Raw genomic sequence first — 16,385 nt, 5'->3', positions numbered from 1 at the left:
CATACATACATCACACTACAGAAGACCACTATATCGAATACATGCCACATTGTTAGGAATTTTCTGAATACAAACACTGACACACTTTCTTTATTTTAGTTCTGTTTTAGTTGCTATGCCTTGACTCTGGTCCGGCATAATACATAGCCACTGGTGTCAACCGAGTATAACCCACTAAACCCAACATAATAATAATATAAATGCTATAAATGTGATTATTAATTAACAATAATAAATCAATTTTTAATTTTCTCTTGACAGTCATGGGTTTTACGTCAGTGATGATGATTCCTGACAATTTATTGCTATTTGTTCTGTACTACTATTTTCTCTATGTAAACCTTTCCATCGATAAATTCCATATTGACTTATAAAATAATTTGCCGATTTTTAAAGATATCTAATATAATCAACTTTTCCTTTTAATTAAAAAATAATAAATGAATATTTTTAAGAAGATAGGAGAAAGTTGTGTATCATAGGATTATTTTATTTTTCACCATATAATTCATTCTTTTTTAAAAAACACTTCCTGCTATTATCTTATGAAAGTGAATGCTGTATTTTCCTAATTAAATGTTCATTTTATGGGTGATACCAGAACTGTCAATTATATAGATTTTTTAAGGTGATAGTTGTTGGGCTGCAATTTGAAAAAATTGTAGTTCTATAAATTCCCACTGTCATCCACATGTCTGTCTGTCTCTGCTTGTCTCTCTATCTCTATCTTTATCTTTCCTTAATCTCGAGAATGGAGTTAGATAGTTGAAAGACGACACTAGATATGGAAAGCTTAGGGTCAAGAGGCCCTATATAGGAACTTTCAGTTTGCATCAGAAGTCACATTATTTCAAGTCAAAAATTTTTTCCTGAAAGGAGTTAGATAGATGACCAGCAAAACTCTATTGTTTGCAGGAAAGTATGATGTACAGGGCATGACACTACTAATTTGAGGTGGAGAGCATGTATTTTAAATGAAATAAATTCAAAATATGATTAAAAATTGCAGCCTGGCATTGTGGTGTTGTTACAATATATAATTGTTCATTATCTTACAAATCTTTTTTGTAGCAAAAGAATATTTGGTTAGATAGATAGTCAGTTAAATGAGTGATTTTTTTTTTTCACTTGAAAGACAGTGATCAAACAACAGTTGGTGCTAATTCATTTATCTAATAACATTGTTGAACCAAGTTGCTTCCTTGCCATTCTCATTACCTAGTTCCCTTAATAGTAACTTTTGGGATTTTGTTATTTTACCTTTATATATTATTTTACAGTAGAGATAATTCAATTAGAACCATCTGTATATAAAAATATAAATTATTTTTAGATCTTTCTTTTCATTTAGAATCTGTAGACTTTGTCATATATTAAAGTAAGTTACAAATGAAACAATAAAGCAATTCTGGAGGACATTATTCACAGCATACTTCAGAAATAGATCAACTATGAATAATTAGAGAAAAACATTTATTTCTAATTTGTCATTGTCTTATTTTATTGTTGCATTTGTAAACAGTATTAAATTAAGGTTAAATTTGAAAATTATTCTATTTATACTTTTATGTATATTTATTTTAATTTAAAGCAATTACTTTACATGGCATGGAAATTATATTTGTGTTAACTCTTGTAATATTCAAAATCAAATAGTGTCATACAATTGATTATAATCAATAGCTGGATAATTAACAAATAGTTATTATTTAATTACTGTCTGAATTTATATTGAAGAAACAAAATCTAATTCAAATCCCAAATATACAAGCCAAATTATTTTTTGTTTATTTTTGCTATAAAACTAGATTTTAAGAGGAATATTTATACAGTGTAAATTTATGGGTAGGTAGTGTCATTGTCTCTCTCAAATTTTAATGATTAGAATTATTTAAATAATTTAGAAGCATGTAGGAGAGAAGATTGGGTTGTGTTTTTAAGCCTCCTTTCAAATTTCTTCTAAATTATTTAATTGTTAAAATTTGTATAGATAAGGCATCACTAGCTGCAAGATTTAAATAGCATTAATAATTTATTCAAAAAATAATGGAATAGCAAAAGTAAATCCAGCATAAGCCAAATACATGTCAAAACTTAACTGTGACTGGATTGTTACTTTGACTTTTATATTTTATTTACTTATCTTAATCCTTCAAATGTATTATTTTTGTAGTAATTTTTTATTTGTATTTTAAAATTAAAATACAAATAAAAAATCACTTTATATATAATTATAAAAATAAATTATAATGATTTCTGGTAAAAAAATTTTTCTACAGGAGAATCAAAGTTTATTCTCCTGTGGGGAAATTGTTCATCAGAAACTACATTCCAAAAATTAGTTTCAACTGAATGGTCATTAGCATATTAGTGATTTAAGTTAAATGTTTGTAATTTCTGAAATTTTTCAATATAAGAATTAGTTTCATCACAAACATTGGTTTTACTTGTGATTATGATGTGCATATATTGGTGAGAGTATTTGTCAAACAGTGATTGTTTATAAATGTCGTTTACATATAATAGTATTTGTAAACTGGTATGGATGATCAATCATGTGCAAGTAAAGAGCAAAGTAATTATTCATTGTTTTATTTTCACCTGTTTTCATATGCAATAAAGCAGTGGTACATAATAAATAGCATTTAGAGCCAATTCGAAAATACTATTAGATGATATAATTTAGAATACATATTATTATAGATTCTAATCTAATAACATCAATAATGTAGGTTTTAATACTTAGCAGTTACTCTCCATTTATTTTCCTTAATTCCAATAACTGATAATGGAATTTCTTATAAAAAGTGAATAATCATTTCTGAAATCTTGAACATTTCATGGATAGATGAATTCCATTTTATATTGTTAATACTTATGTCTGTGGAATATCTTCATTTGCTGTAGATTTCATTGCACTCATCTAAAATAACACTTTTTACAGGGTGTCTGAAAAGTATGCAACCAATGAAATTCACATTAAATATGCTTTATTGTTTATTCTATATCTGCTCTTGTTTGCCATGTGTCCTTACTGAAGGTTCACACACTTTGAGCTGCATTGCTATTTCTTTGAATTATTTAACATGCTGGGACAACAGCAGTGCAAATCTTGGTAATTCTTGCTTGAATATAATAGAAATCTTGGATTTTTTTGCACTTGTGCCTTCAGGAATCCCCAAAACAAAGTTCCAGTAGATGATGATGGTCAAAATATTTTTTACATTTGTTCCAGGTATTTTAACTATACAAAATTACTTAGGAAGTTTATCATTTCTCTCTTTTTCTTCTTAAAGCATCCTTCTTCTTACAAAGATTTTCTTCAGTAATCCCATCAAAACAGTTTTTTTATTGGTATTTGGTAATAATGAATAAAATAATAAAATTGAAACATTTATCATGTTTTATCTTGTTCAAGCAGGAAAATAATTAATTGCATAGCTTGGCATCTACATAATTTTGAATTTTAGCTTTGAAGCATTCTTAGAACAAAATTGTATGTAACTTATTGTCTTTGCAAAACTGAGAACTCTTCATATATGAATTTTCTTCTGTTATTGGAGAGAAGAATTGTTTATTAGATTGGCAAACTGTCAAATCAACAAAATTTGTTGTTAGTTAGATTTTGATTATTATTATTTTTTGCTTGTTCTTTATTATGTGTTGGTTGAATTTTTGAGATTTAAGTCCCAAAGTAAAAATCAACCCAACCATTAAGAGTTGTTTTGATGCAGTTTTTTCATTTTGGAAGAATTCATAATTAGATCATTAATGTCTTTTCTGTTTGTAGTGAGATTTTTGACAATAGGGGGAAAATAATGGTATATCTGTATAACATAAAATTATTACCATATATACCATTTTGTATGATCCATGTTAGAATGCTTTGTAATGATTTTTGGTAAAATTAACTTATCATCTTTTGTTCAAATTAATTTACATTAAGTATAGTATGAAGTTTTCTATTTCTTATAGTTCAAGCAAAATACATGACATCCATTTTGAAAATATTCTGATCTGTAGTTTTTCTGGACAAAGTTGTCAGTATAAGTGAATTTTAATTCTGAACATACTGCAAATAATATATAAAATTATTATTTGATTTAATTAAATGCAATTACTTTATAGCTGGTTGTTTAAATATTTAAAAAATGAGTAAGTATATGTATTACAAATATAATTGATGATGACCACTGTAAAGATAATGTATCATTGAATTATAACAGATTACTGTTACCAAATACATCTACATAGTAGTATTAAAAATTTTCAGATAGAAAGTTCACTTTATGTATAAAATATAATTAAGTATATCCAATATTTACTTACTTTATTTATTTATGTATTTTTTGCAATGATTTCCTATATGCTAATTTTTTATTTTTTTTAAGGGTAATCTTCCAGAAGGATTACATAAACGGATTATGACACCTTTAGAAAAAAGAGGTCGTCGCACAGCTGCTTCTATGTTAGCCAGTGCTCAAGCTATGGGTACACCTTCCTCGACATCATCTAGTTTAGCTTTCCCATCAACTTCAAGTATGAGTCCTCTCAGCTTTGCTAATACAGGAATGTTAACAGGTTTTCCAGGCATGAAATTTTTTGTGGATTCAACTAAGAGTAGTTCAACAACTCCAACAACAGCAACAAGTACAACTACTCCTTTGTTTCTTCCATTTGGAGGATTGGCTAGTATGGGAATTACTAGCCCTCTCTTTGGCTTCCCAGGGTTCAATTTTCAGGGACTTGGAAGTACAACTGCCTCTTTAAATAGTTCAACAACCTTATCTTCATCAAAAGAAAAGCATGAAAAGGAAAGAGAGAAAAATAAAGATGAAAAGGTTTCAGAAAGTTCGTCTCGGAAGATAAGTGGAACAAATGAAAAATTATCGGGAACTGGAACTACAGGATCTAGCAACAATACATCAAGTTCTCCATTATCATCTGCATCATCTTTACCTTTTCTCCACTATGCACCTGGACTATTATATAATCCTTTAGGGTTGGGTGGATTTGCACTTTCTCCTAACCTTCCTGCTTCTTTTGCATCATTATCACAAGCAGGCTTGGTAAATGGTTTAGGTAACTTAAGTACATCAGTTACTAGTACATCAATAACGCCCACAACATCGACTTCCCTCAGTACACGAACAACAAATTCCTCACTTCTCAGAACAGTCCCTACGTCACGAAGTAATAGGGAATCAGGTGTTGACAAGAGGCTAGCAAGTCATGATTCTGACAATGAAAGTATGAAATCATTTTTAGGTAATCATGATGAAGAGGAGGAGGAAAGGAAGCTGGAAAGTTCATCTTTAAATGATCATGTGAGAGAAGAATTAAGTGTAAAAGAAGTTGGCAATTCTACATCATTGTTACATTTTTCTAAACCTGTGGAAAAGGCTAATCTTGTTTCTGAAAAATTAAGCAAAAATGAAAGGACTGAGGAATTTGAAGAAAAAACAGACATTTGTAAACCACAAGTAGATTTTCACAGTAAGCAAAATGAAAGAATAAGTGAAGATCCTACCTCATTGAATAAAAATTCTTTAGAAGAAGAAAAACCATCTTAGTGTTTTTGTTTTAACTGTGATAGAGTATTACTAGAAATAACTTGATGTACAAGAAATAAATGCAACTTACTGCCATTTAGCACCTGTTTTGCCAGGGTTGTAGTGGCACATTACAGACTTCGTGTTAAAGGGCATGGACAAGATCTTATACTTTTTAAATGATTCTCAGAATATTTCATTTACTGAGTGTGGAACATTCAAGAGACAAACTGTGTTCAGAATATTAATTTTGACATCTATATTATGTATTAACAACTGTTGTGCATTTAATTTTTTTGTCTATAGGTAAAAGACATTGAAACCTCACATCGTGACAAACAGCTTTATCATCTCCCTTATACGGGTTAATTGGGTTACATTTTAGATCAATTGGGGTTAGGTTTCTAAATATTTGGCTGTCGAACTAATGTAATTGACTGATTTGCAGCTGTTCTGCCTGATGTCAAGCTCAAGCACAATTGACATGGTAAATTTTTAGATATACATTCCTTACAATAGGTTCAGTATTCAGCTGTTTGTACTTAATCATGTAGAGGGCTGTTAGTGAATTATTTATAACAATCGTGTTGTGGTCAGATTGCTGCCAACAGGTAGTTATTGTACTGTTTTGCAGTTTCTTAATTAAGACTTCTGTACATACCAACTATTTTGAAACAGGCAGCTTATTTATTTTAATACAGGACAGATCTTGCTACTCAGATGACCAGCAGCTCAGGCATAGTGCACACTCCCTAATAATTTTGCAGGTGCTTCTGTCAGGAAAATATTCTCCTGGGTATGGCATAATTATTCTTAACTTTACCCTCATTGCCAATACTAAATGGCAGTAAATACATCACATCTCCATCCTGCAGATTACTATAAACTTTATTATATTGGTTAAAAATTGAACTATGTAATATAACAACTTTGAACAAACCTGCTTTCAGTATTGCCTGTTCTCATCTCCATTCCATGTTGATGGCTGTGTAAAAAGAACCTGTTGCAGTTGTTTACTTTGGAATGAAGACATTAAAAATCTGTAACATTATATCTTGTGGACTGTACATTGATATTTTATTTTAAACTAAAAAATCAAATATGCTATCACTTGGTTATAGTTGTAGAAATTGTGATTGATGGTCTAATGCTAAATTTGCAATACCATAAATATGAAATACTAATTGCAAACCATTCACAAAAATCACGTTGTCCAAAATGCATATAAACATTTTGAATGTTAGATCAAAAGAAAAAGTTTGATCAAATTGTTAATTTTTACACATTAGCTATAGGAAAAAAAAATTAAGAGAATTTGCATGTTCTTTATAAAATATGAAAACAACAAAAGTTTCCTTGTTTTTCCTCCCCTTAAAAGTTGGAGCTCTTCCAGTCTTTCAGAAAGAGAAAAAAATTATATATATATATATATAGATATATATAATGTTCTTCAACAGTGCCTTCAGCTCCTCACTTCATTTTATAAAGTTTTTAATCTCACTAGAGGAAAAAATTTGAATAATAAATATCAAATTGGCACTTCCCCAAATCGACAAAGTATATAAAAAGGATTAGGCGTTTTATTGCCTTGTATTCCTTTATGAAAGTCTAAATGAAATCCAAGTTTCATGCATGTATAATTTGAACTGCATCTCAACAGTATTATATGTAAGTGGTAGAAGTAAGCCCGAGTGTAAAATTCTGCTTAAAAGTGCAGTGTTTGTATGACTGGATTAAAATAACTAAGCTTGTAAATTCTGATGTCGCTTGTCCTTGCTTATTTCCTCTCTAAACAGTGTGAATGGCTTCAATTGGTCTGTTCAAGATTAATAACTTACTGCATGAAAAACGTGTGTATCAAGGCCTAAAATCGTATACCCATGTCTTTGCTTTGATATGAAATGGCAAAACAAAAGTAGACAATGGAAATATTTATACACACATATGCCTTAGAAACACATTACAAAACTCGACGGTTGTTACAACTGATACGATCCCTTTCCCTTAAAATAATGTCCAGTAGCAATATACGAAGTTTTGAACGTAACGACCATCATTCACATTTTCGAAACAGTAAGGCCTGAATATGCTACGTTTCTCATATACAGTAGTAAAATCTCTTAATAAAACTACAATGATATTTGTAATTACGTTAATAATTAGCAAAGCAAATGTATTTACAATATTTATAGCTATTTAATTGTTTTATTATATCTATAATTTATTTGGAAAATTAGATACTTTCCGTCTAAATATTTTTAATAAATTTTTAGACGTAGAAATTCGGAAAAAAAAATTCAAAATAAGAAAGTATAACAAAAGCTACATCACTGTACAATAAAGTTGGTTGTGTTCGATTATTAAACTGTGCCGTTTAAATTTTTTTATTTTAAAAAATTAGAAATGAAAATGAATTCTCCTCAAGTTTTAATGAATAAAATGCAAATATAATAAGACGTTAGCATCTCACGAGAATACAGAAGAGAATGGAAATGAACGAACGTAATTTCTCTCTGCTACACAATGATAGGATAGTCTATACTATTGACAGCTTATAAAAATGGTTGATCTCTATTATCAATGCTTTTTTTCATTTGAAGGTTATTAACGCGCGGTTTTCGCGTATATTTCTTTCAAATCAAATCTGTTCTAATAATAATAACTGCTTAATTACCCGTCAGATTTTTTGTAATCTTATAAAGTTGTTGTTAAATTAATGACGAATGGTTAGCTGTAAAAATATAATTTCTTCAAAAAATACTTTAAAGGAATGTACATTTTTTACGTGTCGTTAATTTTTGAGATTCGTGATATAGAATTAAAAGTGTATGTTGCTTTTATTCATATTCTATTGTTTTTTTTAACCTTGGAAATATTTAAAGTATTAATTGGAGAGAATCGAATTCTGAACATCTAACAATAGTCCAACGTTTTCATCTCCATAAAATCAGGTCTTTTTACGGATATTCATCTACATTAAACGATGAATGTATAATAGTTTATAGAGCCATTCAGACGGATCTAGAATACGGGATTAACCATTTGATATTGTCGTTATAAATGCGATGATAATTTTAACGTATACGAGGTGATGCATTTTAATCAATCCAATGGAATAACGAAAAATGCGCGTCCTACTAAAATTAAAAATATTAACTTTAAGGGGGCTCCAAGATTGGGCTATCAGTTTCGTTATGGATTGCCAATACAACTGGTAAAAACTGGGTCAACTTCATATCCTTACGTAATAGCCCCCATTTTTTTTATCGTATATTATGATTCTACATCAAAGATGCGCTTATCAAAAGTCAGCGTTTTATGCCGCCACACCGCATGTGCGCGCGTATGTGAATGTCTGAAGTTCCCTTGGAAAAAGATGGAAAAGCTTTTAAAAAACTATTATTTGGTAGATTCATTCTTTTCTTCAAATAATGAACTGGAAATTCGTGCAAAAACATTATCAGTGTTTACCCAATAGGTTCGTATTTTTTCTATGGAAGTGTGAACAGAAAACTCGAGTGAACTACCAATTCTGCTTGTAGGTATTGATCTTCATTAAGGCAAAGAATGGATTCAGTTAAATGGAGTGGGATTCTACTATGCACGCATTGTTGTCAATATATCGCACTACTGTTGCTACATCCTGATGAAAGCTAATGATCATCTTTCTCATTAGGCCTAATTGCGATTTCGCCAGATAAGCTCAGTAATATATTGTGTATCTATTTCTGTTTAAATATTTGATAAAATTCCATACAATTCAATGAATGTAATTAATTAATTCAGGTGATAAAGGTATTTAGTATTTATATCCATGTATTTCATAAAAGCATTGTATTCTGTGAGTCGAATAAACCGATGCGTAAGGGCAGATTGTGGCAAAATGGCATAATGTCATTTGGCCTATCGTGCAGAAGTTGCACAGGAATTTATGCCGATTGGAGATTTCTTCCACGCTTTCAATTCGAAGTGGGGATTCGAGGATATTTTTTATTGAATTTTTGAAAGCTGCAATCCTTACTATTAGAATTATTTTTCTACCTTCTGTCAATCAATCACCTTTCTGAATTCCGAAAACGATATTGCATATGCAATATGGTTTTTTTGCATCAACGTGATTGGGAATTACATATACCCGGCTTAATTTTTCGAAGAAAACATTGGAAGCGAGAAATGACAAAAGTTCCATCGGGAACCTGAGGATCATGAAGACAAAGATAGACGAAAGTGATATTCCTTGTATCCACTGCAATCACGTTCCAGAGATTTGGATTCAGTGAAAAAAACACATGGAAAGAAATCACATGTCATGTGCTGGTGTTGAACGTAACGCTTCCAGTTTTAAATGTAATGTGTGCTAAAATTAGGTATACCTCTTCATTTGCTTTAAATCAGGGATGAGCAACCCGCGGCCCGCAGTAATATTTTTTGCGACCCGCGTGGCATAAAGTATGAATAAATATATCAATTTCCCAGCTTAATGAGATATTCGACAAAAATTCAAACGTTATTTTCTACAACTTATATTTGTGAAAAGTTTTTTCGCAATGAATTTAGTAAAAATTAAAACAAGAAACCGGCTAACAGACACATCGAAACTAATTTAAAACTAGCAGTGACTGATATTTAACCAAATATTTCCGATATATTACGTTTAGATCGGTGCCAGAAGCTATATTAAGTATACCTATGCTAATTTATAATTATATATGAATAAAGAATTGTGATTTACCGACAGTTCCCCCCTCTTTTCTCTTGTGTGCGGCCAGCGTCAGTTCAAAAGTTTTGAAATGCGGCCCTTACGTAGAAAAAGGTTGCCCATCCCTGCTTTAAATGATTATTATTTAGATTTGTGTATTAGGTCACATCACTGCTTTCTATGTTTTCTGTTACTAAATTATCTTTTCTTGCATTGCATTTTTTCATTGGTGCAAAATTGCATAAATTAATTTTTAAAAAATGAACTATTTTAAAAAGTAGACTTAAATTTTGTCAATCTGCAAATTTTCATAGATGTGCCTTTTGGTCCCCTTCTTCCTTAAATTATTTAAACTGGCACTTTAATGGAAGATATATTGGACGACTTGGACCAATATAATTGCCCACTTAACTTATTTGTGGGGAACATTGTCTATGAACAAGAACCAACAACTAGAGAAGATACGACCAAGAGAATTGGAACAGTTTCTGCAAACGTTTATTTTAAAAAAAATGAGACATTTCCAATAGAGAATTACTAATACAAATAAATAACGACTAACCCGTTACAAAGCTACACATCCACAAGAGCCGAATTATCGGGCTAGAGTTGGCTATAATAAATAAATAATTAATAAGACAATTTGGCACTAGAGCTTGGCGTTAGGCGCCATCTCTTACTAAACTTAATAATTATAATTAAATTAAATAAATAATTTTAATAATTTGGAACTGGAGGAAAAGAAATCGGCCCGAAGCGGGACGCGAACCCGCAACTTCTGCTATCCGTGCAGACACGTTACCAGTTACGCTACCCGGCCCTTCGGTCCGATCGCCTCCTCCGATAATTAAATTAAAATAAATAATTTTAATAATAATTATTAAGTTTAGTAAGAGATGGCGCCTAACGCCAAGCTCTAGTGCCAAATTGTCTTATTAATTATTTATTTATTACAGCCAACTCTAGCCCGATAATTCGGCTCTTGTGGATGTGTAATTACTAATACGTTCAGCAAAATGGAGATGTCTTTAAACATTGTTTGATATAGGAGAAAACTGACGGGCACACGTAAATTAGGCATTCCACTAAAAGTTTAATTCAAATAAAAAATGTGTTGAATAAATTTAATGACCTGGAGGATGTTTGTTTATTCGCTATGCACGCCTAGGCTGTTCGACCAATTGCTACGAAACTCGGCAGTTACAGCCACCTACTACTTAGATAATGTGCATCCCACCCCAAAATTTTAGAGTTCCATATATCAATTTCTGTTTACATTCATTTGCTGGCTTTACATGTAGCGCCATCTATTGACTAAAAATTTAAGAAAATAATAAAACTATATATAATTTTTTTAAAATATATAATATATTCACTTAATTACTGCAGTAATTATATAGCGCGAAATAGACACGCTATTACTGCCACAGATAACACAGCTTGCCTGCGTGAAATGTAGTAGTTTGCCGCCGTACATCGTACTTTACGTGTTGGCAATAGAGTCGTATCGGTTATGTATCTTACTCCGTTCAGGAGAAAATTTTTCAATTGAAATAATGTGACTTGCTGTACAAATCGTAAGTTCATATACAGTTAAATCTGGTACTCTTTTCTCTTACGATTTCCGTGTCTGGTCTCAACTTTCATCTAACTCCGTTCTGGAGATTAAGGAAGGAGAGACGGACGACGACAGTGGACATTCATAGGTCTACAATTTTTCAAATTGCAGCCCAATAAGTACCCTCCAGTAGCCGAGTGGATAAAAACACCGACAGTTGGTCGTGGGTTCGTGCATCGCCAACGGACTGGCCACGTGGAATTTTCTTTACGTTAGTAACACTTAAATAGGGGCTAGCTTTACTTAAAAGTCTTCATGGGATGCATCTTCGTTGGCAGATCGCTCACGTGTCGCTTTTCCGTAACCAAATAAACCAAATCAATTCTAATCATTTTTCTATAAACGCGATATTTACGAGGATATATTTAATTACCACGAAACCTGGACACCCCGCCCCTCCCGATTTCATCTGCCCTTTTTAACTCAAACCCATTTCCTCAAACTTCCTACTGATACTGCTGAAAGATGTTCTAACGTTCAGCCAAATTAATATACTGTACATGAAAATTTTAAGGCACAAAGTAGAGCTCGAAGTCTTTCTGTGCCAATGTTTATTTTTCCTATTTATTATCATGGTAACATTGCTTCATTCAAAATTCCCTGTAGTTGTCTGTATAATGTGCTCTTTGTGCAGTAAGACAGCAATTTGACAGTAAGACTCAACATGTATTCACATGTTGAGTCTTACTGTCAAATTGCTTTCAGTATTCTTATGCGATAAGTTTCAAAAATTTCTTTTACTTATGTTTTGCTGACCCGTTATGATCATGTGAATCATATTAACAAATTTAGGAAATTAGGCCTAATAAGTTGAGAGAATTTGAAATTATTTAAAAAATCGTATCTTCGAAAAACTGTTCCTCAAGATTAATTTAAAAATATGCCGAATAAATTTATGAAACATAATTATACATAAACTTATTCAATAAAATTTGACATCTAATTCACTTTTTAAAAATTTCAAAATAACATTGTCAAATTTTAAAAAATGAAATCAGTAAAAATTAGTAAAATGTATATAAAGTTTGATAATCGTATAATAATACTTCTTGTCATGTTACAACTTCCTGACTATTTCCGTTAGTGATGTCCTATTGTTTCCGGAATATAATTGTCAAATTAATGTTAGTTGTTTATAATAGGAAATAATTTTAAGTGTTAATTTGATAAAATATCATATTTGATTTTGTCCTTGTTGAAATATAAAAGAACAAAATTACGGAAAATGAGATTATCGATCGTATTTACATAATCGTATCATTTTATTAAAAATTTATTATTATTATTAAGCTGTAAAATTAATATCTATATTAAAAAAATAATAAATTTGAATTATGATAAATATTCGTATTTGATCTATCTTATAATAAGTAGAAATCCGGCATAAAATTCTATTTTGCAAAGAGGGAACGCAAAAGACTAGAATATCCAAAATAATCCATTAAATTAAAAAAAAATTTTGATCGAAAGAACAGTTTAATGTCAACCATTATGCTAATATCCTCTGGTCACCTTTCGATCAGACATTTTATAGCGGCTAATAGAGGTGGGGGTGGTTCCGGCTTAGAGTCATTCTGAACTCGGAAACACTAGGAATAGTTCCACACCGAGTGTCGAGACAGTTTCGGTAAGAACCCGTAACTACTAATGCGTTCTTCATTTTGTACTTTTATGAATATGGTTTTCCACGAACAGTGAACTGTTTATCTAGATTTGAACTCGAACTAAATGTTTCACAAGATTTTAAGAATAAATTATAGCCGATTGTAGAAAAACAATTTGTGATATCATATTCGAACAATCATCTTCAACATCTCTAACAGTAATTTTAATGACGATAAGTGAAATTAAGGAGAAAAGAAAATAAACTGAATAGACTAAGAAATGAAAATGAAATACGAATATATACTGTACGTGCATGAAATAATAATAAAACTCTTCGGCCTACATTTCGCAATCAATGTTGCATTTATTAGCGAGGTTGCGGCCGAAGTTTTCAACGTGAAAACGTGAACGTCGGACGTTCAGCGCCGCCTTCCTGTAAACCTAGAAGTTTGACAATGGTGTTTGTGGGATCATGCTCTACGTTCCAAACGTCATTGTCAAACTTCTAGGCTTACAGGAAGGCGGCGCTGAACGTTTTCGCGTAGAAAACTTCGGCCGCAACCTCGCTATTCTCTTGTATAATTTGTAATTACTCAACGCTGCACAATTTCTACATTTATATTCAGAAACTTGTTAATTTTCATTTCTGTAAAACGTAGCTATGATGACAAATTATATAATAGCCTTAAGTTAAATTTGAACTAAAATTTTTTTTCTGCCGTTTATATTAATAATAGTGCGATTAATTACCGGTAACCATTTAATGCTATTCATTAGTCTAAGAGTGATAAACATTATTCGTTAAGACGTAATATGACACGAAACATAACAATAAAATGCCATATTGCTAAAAATAAGATAACATGCAACATTTGATAAATAAGATGTATCGTTTTTTCTTTTAAATTTCCGTAATGTTAATGTAATCTATATTAATTTACTATAGCTATAAACTGGTATAACATATCCGAAATTGATTGAAATAGATTGTTGCAAATTGTATCATCATGAAATAAATTATTTTGCAAATTTTACGTTGATCGTGGAAAATGGAAAGACAGATCTAACAAAACACCAGAAAAATATGCCTCAATAAATATTTCATAATTATTCAAAAAAATTTTAAACATTAATAGTGATAAAAATTGTAAAGAAATTATAAATATTCTATAACAGTACTGTAAAATAAATTTCTGTTGAAATTATGTTACGCGTCTGTTCTATAATAGAGCACATAATAGAACTTAAGTGATATCATAACAGTTGTAATTAAAACAAAAGCATATATTTTAGTATTATATAGTATTTAAATCTTAAATATATGTGTTAGATCTACTCGTATAGATATAGGTCATTTAATCCGAAAATCATCATGATTTTCATACAATAAATTTTATTCAGAATTCGGATTTGATTCTATTAATTTATAAAAGTTTTGAAAAATTTCATCTTTGAAAGGAAAATTTAATAACTATTATAATAGGATATATAAAAATAAAATTTATATTTTTTATTTTTTGAAATTAATTCAAGATATAAGATGCAAAGATTTCATCCAAGAGTCGAAAAAAGGACATCCTGGAGGATAACATAATCCGGGAAACAGTTATCAGTTTCCTAACAGATGTCTTTATATATCGCAAAGGATTTTGATATTCTATACATGGAACTGAAATGATTCAGGTAAAAGATTCTAATTTTCTATTTTAATTTAACATAATCATTATTTTAATTATCTAAAGTGCGTTGTCCTAATTTATTTAAAAATATAATTTTATTTAGAATAATATTTAGATAGTAATGAACTGTAAATAATACCAGCATATATTACATAATTTTGTCAGACTTACTATCAAGTTTTTTGTTACAGGTTACAATGGTGCGGATATTATTTTTCCTCGTTTACTCGTTTCTCTCTCTTTCCCAAAGGTAAATCAAACTATTAAAGTCTGTACTTATTCGTTAATTAATCTTAATTTATATTACAGTAAATCCATAGATGAAATCGTTTGTTCTTGCGAAAATGTATCCTGTCCTCCTTCCCAAAGTTGTTCTTTCGGTAAAACCAGAGATATTTGCGATTGTTGCTACATCTGTGCAAAAGTTAGTTCATTTTAGTCATTTTTAACATTAGTTCTAGCATGTAATTTATCATTATCTTTTATTTTAAAATTATTTGGAAGTTTAACAGATAAGAATTAGATATTTCTTTTTTAAATTATCGAAAAAGTCATTTCAAGGTTATAAACAGCAATTTATATAAGGCGATTTTTATGTTATTAAAAATAATTGTTTATTGTTATTATGCATTGAAATTATTACACTTTTTAGGGACCTAATGAAGAATGCGGCGGCATATACAATTATGCAGGAACATGCGCAAATGGTTTGAAATGCAAACCTCACGAATCTCTTACACAACTTCCAGGAAAATGTGTCGACAAATGAAAATTTTTTTGTGTTGATATATTTTTAAAAACTATAAAAATATCATTAGTAACTGTTAAGTTGTTTTCCATATAAAATTTATATACAATTATTCATTAAAATAAATACTAAATAAAAGTTTTAAATAATAACGAAAATAATTTAAATTGTTTTAATTTAATTCATTGTGTTCAATTATAATGCATCATTAACAGACGTTGTTAAAAAATTTTTTCAATAACAATTTAAGACATTAGCATTTTAAAATTCTTATGATAATTTTTTTTTCTATTTTCTTTGATAACTTTTTGCAATTAAAAACAATATGAATTTTTTAAATAATATAAATGTTTAAGAATCTGAAGATCAGTTGCGTTAATATACTTTTTAAACTATTTATTTTTGAAAATGATTTTATACAATCAAATATTTTGATATTTGATTTATTCGGAGATGAAATATTCGGATATTGATATATTCGGAG

At 29.9% G+C, this 16,385-nt stretch overlaps 2 protein-coding genes across 3 annotated transcripts in view; both read left to right on the top strand.

The window, feature by feature from the left end:
* Positions 1–6,603, top strand: part of LOC136977036 (chromodomain-helicase-DNA-binding protein 7-like) — a 187,579-nt gene extending 180,976 nt beyond the window's left edge. Inside the window, 1 exon segment of the mRNA XM_067272465.1 lies at positions 4,392–6,603. Within this exon segment, the coding sequence (XP_067128566.1) occupies positions 4,392–5,573 (1,182 nt within the window). The 3' untranslated portion in view covers positions 5,574–6,603.
* Positions 6,604–15,028: 8,425 nt separating this feature from the next.
* Positions 15,029–16,062, top strand: LOC136977106 (single insulin-like growth factor-binding domain protein-2). 2 transcript variants are annotated; one of them, XM_067272546.1, is made up of 4 exons: positions 15,029–15,157; positions 15,345–15,403; positions 15,463–15,577; positions 15,806–16,062. In XM_067272546.1, exons 1-4 carry the CDS (start codon positions 15,149–15,151, stop codon positions 15,920–15,922), a joined length of 300 nt encoding a protein of 99 aa, XP_067128647.1. In that variant the 5' UTR covers positions 15,029–15,148; the 3' UTR covers positions 15,923–16,062. The 2 variants fall into 2 exon arrangements, with proteins under 2 accessions (XP_067128647.1, XP_067128648.1); XM_067272547.1 differs by lacking the exon at positions 15,029–15,157 and adding an exon at positions 15,197–15,215.
* The last annotated feature ends 323 nt before the right edge of the window (positions 16,063–16,385 follow it).

The sequence above is a fragment of the Centruroides vittatus genome, unplaced genomic scaffold (genome assembly GCF_030686945.1).
Source record: "Centruroides vittatus isolate TY-2023 unplaced genomic scaffold, ASM3068694v2 contig_439, whole genome shotgun sequence".
Classification (NCBI taxonomy): Eukaryota; Metazoa; Arthropoda; class Arachnida; order Scorpiones; family Buthidae; genus Centruroides; species Centruroides vittatus.
The sequence above is the reverse complement of the archived record's forward strand: the minus strand, read 5'-3'. Positions and strand labels throughout refer to the sequence as shown.